Here is a 12,646-nt window from a genome sequence, read left to right on the forward strand (position 1 = left end):
TTATCATTACTTTTCAACATAATCACTGTAGCGGTTGAGGCATTAGTTATATGTTACCTCAAAGCTCCTAATTACTTTGGAAATGCTGCCCTCATATAGTCACTTTTTCTGTTCAGGGGATAGTATGACAGATCATTTAAAATGTGCTGCTAAGATCGGTTAAAGAGTTGTTCACTTGCATAGGCATTGTCAGGGATCACAATAATTTCAGAAGTCACGCACACCTTCACTCACAGAGTTTTATCTGTACACTTGGTTTGTTCCTCAACAAATTTCTGCTGGAGTATTCCCTTCTGCTCGAAGAAACAAACAATGCTTCACAATTCACACTTGGCAGGAGAATAAACTTAGGTGACCATGTATATGCGACTGCAGCTCAGCATACACTGACCTTTTGAACTCAGCAGTGACAGTGTGTGTGATGCGGGAAATTTGCTGTCACTTACTGTGCATACCATTCACCTGCCGCATGGCTGGTGTTTATGCTGTGCAATTGGAAATTTAAAAAATCTTGTATCTCTGCCCAACAGGCCACATAACTGGCAGTTCAGTTTCTCTCTTTTATTATAAAAAGGTAATGGAAACTTAAGACAATAATTTCAGATGGCTAGAGCAGTAAAATCTTCTCAGTAGTGTGCATGCAACACATGTGACTTTTGATTCATATGGAAATTTAAAATAGTTATGTGCAAATTGCCAATAATATACAGAGTGCAGAAAGGAGGAAAAAGTTACCAAGGTTGAAATAGGATACGGGATGTGGAATCAAGCAAACCTTGCCAGGTCACCATTGACTAGACAGACATTGTTTTGTAGTTGTGTCAGTAACATGCCAGTCAGCAGTGAGTGCGTAGCAGTTGTTGCATGTAACCTAGTAACCTATCTTACCCTAGCTAATGCCTGTTACACTAAAGAATACAGTTGCTGTTTAAATTAGTTAAACATAATTCTTTAAACTGAACGTTCAAGTCTGGGTGAATTTTAAATTCCTATCCTGGGAGATTACATTAGGCATGATATTTACTGGATTTAGACTGACTGTTAAATTGACTATGGTAGAAGTACTATAATGCCATTAATTTTGTAATAAATTGTCCTATACAACATCACTGCGATAACTTAGTTGACATGTGGTTCTGTGATGTACAGTGTTATTTTTAATAATAAAATCTAAAGCTCAGATGCTGTAATATTTGCAAATGTGTAGAGTTATTCTGACAATGGAAACTTCAGCTTGAAATGTCAACAAGGTAAGGAAAATATAGATTGCTACCTACCATAAAGATGATATGTTAAGTTGCAGACAGGCACAACTAAAAGACACTTACACATTAGCTTTCGGCCGCAGCCTTTGTCAGAAAAAGTAACACACACACATTCATTCACAAAAACAAGCACATCTTAAACATACATGATCACCATCTCCAATAGCTCGGGCTGGAATGGCAGCTTAACATGCCACCTTTATTGCAAGTAGCAGTATATCGTTTCCTTACATTTTTAAACTTTTATTCTAACATATCAGGTACACTGCAACTGTAAATTAATATACTGATGAAAGAAAAAGAATATTTAAATTAAATTTTACACATTCTTGTTTTCTCAACTCAAATTTTAACAGTAAATACTCAACATTTTGCCTCCAATGTTGCCACACAGTTGATATTTACAAAGAAATGATTGGGACATCCTCTCAGTAATTCGTGGTATGATGCAAAAGATTGTAAAGGCCTCAAAAATTCTTGCAACCAGCTTTTCAAGGATGTTGACCATTGTGAGGGAAATGGGTCTTTCACAACACTCCACAGGTAACTGGTTTTAATAGATGAGACTTTCATAACATTCCACACAAAAGGTTAGGTGTATTTTAAGTAATAAAAGTTCATTCTTGCTAACTGTACAGTAATAAAATTGTGCCTTACAGTATTACATTTCATCTAACTTGTAGTGCTACGAGAAGTACAAGAAATACACGTTATTGTATACATCTGGAAGAATGACTGACTTTCCTCAGCGTTTGTTTTGAACTGCTCTTCTAACGCTGTGCAAAGTTTGACAGTACCAGGCAGAATTTATGATTGCTCCACGTTTGAGAAAATTAATAAGCAGCACACCTTGTCTATCCCAAAACACTGTCGCCATCAACTTCCTTGCTGACAACGTTTGCAAACATTTTCTTGGTTTTTGGGGGGACCTTGTGTGCCCCCACTCCATGGACTGTAATTTTGTCTCGCAATTGACATGTTTCACCCAAGTCTCATCACCGGTTACGTTATGGTTCAGTAATGAATCACCATGTTTGTGGTAGGTCTCCAGAAATGTCAACTTTGCCCCCATTTGCTGTTCTTTATGGTGCTCTGTAAGCACCCATCATGCACAAAATTTGTGGTAGCCTAACTTTCGAGTGACAATTTCAAACAACAAAGTCCAGGAAACCTGTGGAAGAAAAAGCAAACGCTCCGTTATTGTGAAGTGATGATTTTCATGAATCATTTCATCAACTTTAGTGACAAGATTGTCAGTCACAGTGCTCAGGCGTCCACTCTTCTCTTCATCATGAATGTTGGTTCGGCCATTTTTAAACCAAATGCATCATTTCTGGACGGAACATTCACTCATTACATTGTTTCGCACAGTTCACAATAAATTTCTGTAGGTTTTAGATTTTTTGCCAGCAAAAACCGTATCACAGACTGCACCTCACAACTGGTGGGATTTTCGATTGCAATGCACATTTCAAATTCAAGTAGCAAAAAAACCAGACACGCAGGGATGTTCCCGCTGTCACGGATGGGTGCCGACTGAGCTGCCAAACATGAAGATACCAAAATATATGCGATCGGCGCGTGGCTAGCGGCATCAGACGGAAACGTTCCCTGCTTTCTGAATAGCCATCGTATTTTTGTAGTGTAGTTCATTACCTTGACAAATCAATATTGTTATTGTACTTCTACTGTAGGAAATTTAATTATTGACCTTATACTGTAAAAATTGCAGGAAAGTACAGGTTGGAATAACAACAACAGTATGGAAAGGATAGATTACCACTCACCACATAGAGGAGCACTTAGTTGCAGACAAGCACAATGAAAAAGTGTGCTAAAATGTTAAATTTGTTGGCAGTCTTTTTCGTTGCACCTGTCTGTGACTCAGTGCCTCCTCTATGGGGTGAGTTGCAGTCCATCCTCTCTATATTATTGTTAAAAATTACAGAAAAACTGCTTCTAATGGAGCTAGCAGTGGAAAGGAATTCAGAGTTTTTCCAAGTTTGACTGTTCAGCTGAAACAACTATCTTGAACTAATTTGACGATAGTGTGTGTCATTTTGGAAGCCCCTTCCTACACACAAACAAACAAAGAGAAAATGAACAAAGGGTTGGGGGATTTGCCTTATTGTCTACTTGTGATGAGACAGAGAGTAAGGCAAACAAACTTTCTATCTTGTCAGGCCTTACAATATGTTTTTGTGAAAAACAATCAATACAATTACATTGCCACTGGTTTATGTCCATGTTACAGTCTGGTAGAAATCATTTACATACTTCCAGAGCTAACCACTGCAAGAGGCAGGAGAAGACCAAATCCCATGGGCTAGTAGGGGATGATAGAGAGAGATACGTGAAAGAGGCTCAAAATTGGGCCACCGTCTGACATGTCGTACACTATAGTAATTGTGCTCTTAGCACATCAGGTATTAGGAGTATCAAGTTAGTTTAAATGCCCACACTTTCATCTGGGTGCCATTTTATGTCTATAGTTCCATAACTGTGCATCCTGCATATGGTTATTTGAAAAATTTTGTTCATATACTCAGATCTGAATTGTCGTGTCTGCCCAACCTGCATCAGTACTTGTAAGTTATAAAGCTACAATTTTTTTAACTTTCTTGGTTTTTATTGGTTTCAGCAAATTTAAATATTTTAATTCCAGGTTTGGTGGTGGTCCTGCATGCAACTTCCTCCGTGCTTGTGCCACATGCCAAGAAGAACAAGAAGTTTTACAGAGGCGTATAAAACAAGAGCTCCAGGAATTCATGCAGCTCATCAAAGATTTTCAGGTACTGCAACTGTCAGGCATCACTACGATAATAATTATTTATCAAGGTTTATATCCTCACAACATTATATTAAAATTTCTTAAATAGTTCTTGATATTTGTAAGTTAAAGTTGGAAATCAAATAATTTTCACAGGAATATGATAATATGCTCTAGCTAGCACATTTGACTCACTCATCTCATGCATGGTTTTCTGTAAATCCCATCATACTGGAACGGATATAATGAATCAGTTGTACATTAACAGATCTAAGTAGGCAATTTAGTCTACTTCTGTAAAGTATATTTATAACTAATTATGACTAATGAAAACCTATTCACTTTCAGGATTATGGTACTTTTATCAGCAGTTAAAAAACTAGTTGATTTTCTTAAGTGGGGTAGATGAGTATTTGGTACTGTAAAATTCAAAAGGTATTGATTCCAGTTTAGATGTGCAGCTTTGGATATTATCTTACTTGATAATTCTGCAAGTTTGTCAAAATATCATTGCCTTTAGCTTGCACTGAACATAAGTGTTCTTTCGTTTACATCCCTCACATATTGTTAGCAGAGCTCTGCATTTCTGCCAGAATAAATACCCGCATCTCGCTCATTTGTCTGTGACTCGATATAGGGCACTTGAACACCTGCAGAGGTAGATTCCATCATCCCTGCCATGAAAAACTGTGCAGGAATAGGGAGTGCTCAGTCAGTCACAGCTTCCTGACAGGACAGGGCTCCTCGTGCTGCAACACTCTGGAAACATTTGACGATCACTGCTACCAGCTGTGGCTCTTCAGGAAGGCTCACTTGCACACCTTCTGAATGTGGATGTGGCCCACTTATTTTCCAGTAGTTTGAAATATGATGACTGTGATGCTACAGTCATAAAACTGTTGGAACATAATGCACTTAAAAAAAAAAAAAAAAAAGGATGTGTTGCCAAATGGAAGTATATGATCATTTAAGTGTATACATAATAACTACCGTATTTACTAGAATCTAAGTTGCACTTTTTTTCCGGTTTTTGTAATCCAAAAAAGCGCCTGCAGCTTAGAATAGAGTGCAAAGTAAGCGGAAGTTATGAAAAATGTTGGTAGTTGCCGCCAGGACTAACTTCAGCCGCGAATATATGTAGCGCTACACAGGCATGCTTTGCAGACACAAAGATAAATACTGGTGCCAAAACCTCTGCGCCAGTAAATAAATTTTTAAAAAAGGTGGAAGCCGAGCTTTTTTTCTCCGCCCTGAGTTTCGCCCACTGCATTTTCATACATTATCCAATGAAGTAAATACAAATTCCATACTGTTCATCTTAGAATGTAGCAGCATTTCAATGTACTAAGAAAATTCGACTGGCAGGACTGTTTGGGTTGTTTGTCAATATGGCCAACTCTTCGTTTTTAATTTTTTCCTACCTGTGAGAAGAGATGGTTGCTAATAGGAACTTTTATGAATTGAGAATCACATGCAGTATTCTATTCACCATAAGAGTAATACGAATATAAACATTTTGCCATGTATTCTTTCGTGTTTGCTGCTATCTCATTTAAATCCTGTCTGCCTAATAACAGCAAACGCAGAAGAATATACATATCATGTCATGTTTATATTCGTATTATTCTTATGCCTAATAGTGATACAGTCAGAAATGAAGCACGGCAATTGACTAGATTTTTAAATCTAAGATGGCTCTAATTTCTGTGCAGAATGTAATGTACAAAAGAGGCATCTGCAAAGATTTTCAAACGGAGAAAAATTTTAGCTATACTCTCATTCAGAACATCTTCTGTCATATGCAGTCTATTATTTGGTTCTTGTTGATCATTATCAAAGAAAGCAGCAGTGTAAGTAACAACAAATAGCAGTCTCTTGCCATTGTTTCACTAATGAGACAATTCCTCTCATTTTTTTATTGTAAGCGGCGGTAGCGCGCACAAAAGCAAGCCATGCCGTGAGCGGCGACAGGCTGTAAATACTCATTATCAGAATTTCAACAAACAATGCATGACACAGTACAGTAATGCAGTTTCAGCTTATAGTGACGTAAACACCTAATAACAAAGAGAACGGCACTTATCAGATCAAAGAAAAATAAGCAATTGATTCAAACCTGACGAAGCACATGAAAAAGGAAGGGTACCCGTATAAATACGGATGGAGCACCTGCCGCGTAGCAATGGCTACCTGGTAAAGCTTAACTGCTAAGCTTATGACTCGAACCAAACTACTGTAGCTGTATCGTCATTCATTCGACCTAAATTGTGTCTCATATTACAATGGACCAACTTTGTTTCGATTTGGAGGTGAGGCCTAAAACTTTTCTCTCCCCTTGAATTTCGAGTCTCAAATTTCAGGTGCGGCTTAGATTCGGGAATTTTTTTTCCCTTGACTTCGAGTCTCATTTTTCAGGTGCGGCTTGGATTCGAGTAAATACGGTAGCTGTTCCTGGTCATGCGTTACTGTGGATCAGTCTGGTTAAATGGAAAAGAAAGAACAGAGGAAGCACACATTTCTTATGTAGATATACGTCCCAATCTCCTTCTCACCCCTGTCTGTGTTTATCTCCTCCTCCCCCCCACCCCCACCCCCCATCTCTGTCCATATCCTCATCCTCCTCCCCCCTTCCCTTCCCCTCTCTCCCTCTTTCCATCTCCTCCTCCCTTCCCTTCCCCTCTCTCCCTTTTTCCATCTCCTCCTCCCTTCCCTTCCCCCCTCTCCCTCTTTCCCCCTCCTCCTCCCTTCCCTTTCCCCCTCTCTCCCTCTCTATCTCCTCCTGCTCCTCTCTCCCCCTTTCTTTGTCCATCACCTCCTCCTCCCTTTCTATGTCTGTTCCGTCTTGCCCCCTCTCTCCACCCATCTCCTCCTTTCCACTTTCTATGTCCATCCCCTCCCACCCCCTGTCGATCTATTCCTTCCTGTCTCTGATCTTGAGTCTTGTAATCATAAGTACAGAAGCCATAAATACTACATTCCTTTTTGCTAACAGTGTTTCACTATTATATATACATTACCACTCATTAATTGAATGCACCCTGGTATTTCAGATTTGCAACACAAATCAAACGTTATTTCCCACAAAAAAATAATTATATTAACTTCCACTTGTACAATACAATCACAGTCTTTAATTTTACTTTCTTCAAAGTATCCTGCTCAAAACATGTGGTCCATCAGTTTTTGTAGGTATCGTGAATGTGTATGATTCCACACATTCTGAACAATATTCCAGAGATGTTCCTTACTTGGGTATATTAACGTCCCTGATACGTCTCTCCACTTCATCCCAGGCCATTTCAATGGAATTACAATTGGAGCTTTGGGATGGCCATACCATATCATTCAGTACTTTCTGTTTTTCCTTTGATGCAGTGTAGTTCATACAGTACAGTATGCTGCCCAATGTTTTGGGTCATTATCTTGTTGTAAGGTGAACCCTTTCCCTATTAAGTGCAATCCATTTCCTATTGAATGATGCTGAAGTATGCGGTGGTACTGCTTCTGATCCATACATCCTTCTATTTTCACAATGTCGCCAACTCTATCTCCAGCAAAACATACCCAAACCATAATAGAACCTCCACCGTGTTTAACTGTAGGTAGGACACACTGCTGTGCTACCCTTTCCCCTACAAATTGGCTAACAAATATTCTCCTTCTGGTTCCAAAAATCTCGAACTTTGATTCATCAGTGAATAACACCTTTGTCCACTCTTCTGATGTCCAATTATGATGTTTTTTATCCCATTCAAGTTTCTTCTGTTTAATTATGGGCCTTAGAAGGGGTTTTCTTGCTGCGACACATCCTTTCAAGCTGGCTTCAGTCAGACTCCTTTTTACTGTTGCAACAGATATTGTCATGTTCATTTCTACCAATTCTGCACGAATTTGGGGCGCTGTTTTGAATTTATTTCTCTTACTGGTAATTCTGATGTATTTACCAACACTTTTAGTTGTTTTACAAGGTCGTCCTGGTCGTGGTAAGTCCTTATTGCTAGCTGTTGTCTTCTGGCGGTGAAGGGTGTATTGCACTCCCCCTACAGAACATTACACTGTTTCACAATTACGAGCTACAATTAGCAGGTCAGAACCACACCAGCGAATATTCAACAGTACTACTTGCAGAAGTGTTAATAAGAGCAGTGTTCATTACGTGGTCAGTGCCAGCACTCAAATGATGATGGCATGAAGAGAAGGCAGTATTTACATTCCACCAGTGTCACAGTCTTATGGAGTGTTGACCATGCATGAAACGTTGATCATTGCTCAACTGGTGATTTTTCACAGGATGCAGAGGTCTATAATTGCAACTACCATCTATTTTTGTAAAATGTCTAACTCAAGTTGTGACTCATTAATCAACTAGCTAGTTTTTATATGTTGTGAAAATGTTCCACTTCGGTAACTAGCTGTTAGTGTACAAAAATGCAATCATCATGTGTGGTTGATACCTTCTCAAGATATGCCTGGTTATTACTGTGGTTTTTAGCAAATAAACTTGCCTGTAACAAATCATATCTTTAGTATGTGACTGCAGTTAGCTATTAATCTAAACATTTTTATGGTACATGCAGAAAGTGCAATTGGTGACAGTTTGTTCAGCATTGAAGAATGAACCACAGAGCCTACTAGCAAATTACGATCCACATAATGTGTTAAATAGTGAAGACATGATTTTCTGTCAAGTGTCTTCCTTCTGTCAAGTGTCTTCCTGATCGCTCACTGTCTTTTAAAGAAGAAAAATGTCGTAATGGTAAACACAGCAAAAAAGAGTAACATTGTTGCTTGCTGTGAACATAGACAGGTCTCAGACACTGGAACCTCTTTTGATAGCAAAAACTGCTAACCCTATATGTTGCAAGGGTATCAGATTATTTCCTGTCTCTTTCCTCTACAGTGAATAGAGTTGTTCAGGGAGTGGCTGTTGGGCCTGGACAAAGACATGAAAAAACAGAAGTGAAAAGTCCTGCTTATTCTGGACTATTTGCGGTTCACAATAACTCACCACCTTTGGATAATGCGAAACTTCATTTTTTCCTTGTGAACACCACATTGAAATTACATCTCCTTGACCAGGGAATAATTCAGAATTTTAAAATTTATATTACAAAGCTGTGATGATGGTGTTGGATAATATTGAAGATGGTCAGAGGCCCAGCTTAACTGCCTTGACAACAATAAACATGGCTGATAAACCATGGAAATACAATACTCTGGCAACAATTCTGTACTGTTTCAAGAAATGCGGATTCATCGTGAAGCCACAGAATCAACTGTGGCAGCTGGAGAGGGAAAAAATTGACTTGTGTTCCCAAGTACCTGGGGCCTTTTTTCTGACTTAGGAGAGAAAGTACCAGTTGATGATTTCATACATTTTGACAATCATGTGGAATTCTGTGGTGCCCTTACTGACTTTGAAATATTGGTTGTTCTGGACGATAAGAAGGGAGACAGTGACAGAGTAGAAGCAGAGTCAGTTCTGTCTGTGACTCCAAAAGAGGCAAAGTCATCGTTGGAAATATTATGCATGTACATTCTTAGAACAGAAGTAGCTGATGGTGTCTTTTCGGCTTTGGTCACAATCGGAAATGTGCTTCACCAACCGCTCTGTAGGTAGAAACAGAAAAAGATCACGGATTTATTTGCAAATTAAAATTATAGTTGTCATATGTTTTTCCAGAAATTTGTATAGTCATTTCATTTGAAATGTTAAAATAAATAAAAATTAATAAATGAGATAAAAATAAACATTTTTGGAGCCTAGTTTGTATTTTGTAAACAAATACTAATGTTATTGATATGACAGTAATTTTTCAAAAAACTTTATTTTTTGAGAGGGCAGCCTTACTCCTACGCTTTGATGGTTCTCTCTCTCTCTCTCTCTCTCTCTCTCTCTCTCTCTCTCTCTCTCTCTCTCTCTCTCTATCAGTCAAAATATTGTTGAATCGAACCCTTAATAATTCAAACTTTTTCTGAGGACCCTTGAGCTGTATGGGAGAAAATGAAGTTACATTTCTTCTTCAATGAAAGTAGTTCAGATCATAATCTCAGAAGAACAATTAAAATTTGAATGGTTATGTGACAGTTTTATAAAATAATATCATTGGTATTTGGGGTTAGAAGAATGGACAATGGGTGGCAGAACATCTCCAAGAAAATGCAGAGGCGTTGCAGAAATTATGGCTCCATTAGTGATAGGTGTCATAGTTGCCCATATATCTTGGGCAGAATGAAGGCATAATGAATGAAATCCTCCATAGAATGAAAGTGCAGTGTGATTATATACACCTTTCTTTGTTGCACTGAAATTAAAAAAATGCAAATCCACAGGAGATGTCATTTAACCTCATCATTGATTATAGCCAGCAAGAGGACATTACAGGCAATTTAACAGAACTTTTATTGAAATTAAAATAGATACATTTTTTGTTGATTGTTAATTGTGAATTGTGGTTTATTAGCCTCATAACGTACATAATCTAAATCATTTGATTCAGGTACAGGAGACACATCAAAATTTTGGTAAAGTTTTACCATATTCATACAACACCTGTTTTAACAAATGGTACCATAACAATAATACAATATAAAAATACACATACAATAAAAAACTAACAATTAATTACAACAACTGATTTTAACAAATGGTATCATAATAATAATACAATTTTGTTACACATACAATAAAAGACTAACAATTAATTACCCCTTGCTCCAATTATCATGTCATCCTCTATGAAGTCTTCTACTGAATAGTAGCATTTCTCCCACAGAATCTGTTGTAGCCTTATTTTTAGACTCTCTGGCTTCATATTAAATATAATTTTGCCGATTAGCTTGTTATGTATTGTCATCACCATATACTGTGGAGTTCGTGTATATAATTTCAAATGGTGTGTGAGTAACATAAGATTATTTTTATTTCTTGTGTTGTATGTGTGGTTAAAATGATTTTCCTCAAATAATTTTTGTCTGCTGTGTACAAAGATTATAATTTCATAAATGTATATGGAGGGAACTGTTAGGATTTGCGGGTTCCGAAATAATGGGTGACAAGATTCTGTTTGTTGTGCACTACACATGTATCTTATAATTTTCTTTTGCAGTTTCAGTATTCGAGATACACTACTTGAATTTCCCCAGAAAATGATACCATACCTAATGACAGATTCAAAATAACTATGATATGCTATTTATCGTGTACTCATGTCAGTAGAGTTTGCTAGTATTTGCTTGCAAATGCAAAGCTGCTTAGTTTATTTGATAGGAACTCAATATGTGTACTCCAGTTTCAGTTGTTGTCCACATTTAGGAATTTGACTGTGTTAATTTCTTCCATAGGATGATTGTGGTGATGTATTTTAAGATCCACACATTTCAAATGTTTGGTTTTGAAATGTACCATATTGGTTTTTGCAATGTTCAGTATCAAGCCATTTAACTGGAACCAGTTTTCTAGAGTACCCATTGTGCTCACAATGGAGCTCTGTATTTTTTCTGCATCATCTTCAGTTAAAACAGAAGTATCATCCGCAAACAGAACTGACGGGGAATTTATATTTATGGGCAAGTCATTTACATAGAATAGGAACAGGATTGGCCCCAAAATGGAGCCTTGAGGCACACCTTGTGATACTGTACTCCATTTAGAGTAACAATTCACTGCATTTGATGTGACACATACCCTTTGCTTTCTGTTGTGCAAGTATGATGTGAGCCATTTCAGAGCTTTGTCCTTAACCCCATATTTGTTTAATTTGTAGATAAGCAAATCGTGGTTCACCGAGTCAAATGCTTTTGAAAGATCACAGAAGATACCTGCAACTTTACTCCTCTGATCCAATGATTTGCTTATCTTCTCAGTAAAGTTATTTACTGCATCCAGTGTGTTTTTTCCTTGTTGGAATCCAAATTGGTTACTTACAATAATATCATTTTTTACGATAAAATTTTTGATCTTATTTGCAGCTACTTTCTCTAACACTTTTGACAGGATTGGGAGAATAGAAATAGGGCGGTAGTTTCCCATATCTTCCCTCGACCCTTTCTTGAACAGAGGTCTCACTTCGGCACATTTAATGGTTCACACAGTTAACTGATCACCTGATTTATCACTGTTTTATTTCAATAATCAAGATTTACTTCAATTTTATGTTCAACATAACATAATACATATGCAAGTATGTTACACAAAATTCAGTCAGTAATATGATTAACAAATTCAAGTATTACTGTTAAGTACCAAACCACACTTCAACAAGCATGTACTGCAATAACACCACTAAAAGTTATACTGTTTGTTGTAGAACGACATTTAAAAGGAAGTTAGTACCATAATACATTATGTTTACTTCTTGTGTTTGCGTATAACGGTATTGATTTAAGTGTCAGGAAGTCGTTTCTGAAAGTATTTGTATGGAGTGTAGCCATGTATGGAAGTGAAACATGGACGAAAAATAGTTTGAACAAGAAGATAATAGAAGCTTTCGAAATGTGGTGCTACAGAAGAATGCTGAAGATTAGATGGGTAGATCAAATAAGTAATGAGGAGGTATTGAATAGAATTGGGGAGGAGTTTGTGGCACAACTTGACCAGAAGAAGGGACCG

At 37.5% G+C, this 12,646-nt stretch overlaps 1 protein-coding gene across 1 annotated transcript in view; it reads left to right on the forward strand.

The window, feature by feature from the left end:
• The window catches only part of LOC124802705 (ubiquitin carboxyl-terminal hydrolase 20), a 185,593-nt gene that overhangs the window by 122,259 nt on the left and 50,688 nt on the right, over window positions 1–12,646 (forward strand). Inside the window, exon 14 of the mRNA XM_047263658.1 lies at window positions 3,931–4,057. Coding sequence (XP_047119614.1) covers window positions 3,931–4,057 — 127 coding nt within the window. The remainder of the gene's footprint in view (window positions 1–3,930; window positions 4,058–12,646) is intronic.

The sequence above is a fragment of the Schistocerca piceifrons genome, chromosome 6 (assembly GCF_021461385.2).
Source record: "Schistocerca piceifrons isolate TAMUIC-IGC-003096 chromosome 6, iqSchPice1.1, whole genome shotgun sequence".
Lineage (NCBI taxonomy): Eukaryota > Metazoa > Arthropoda > Insecta > Orthoptera > Acrididae > Schistocerca > Schistocerca piceifrons.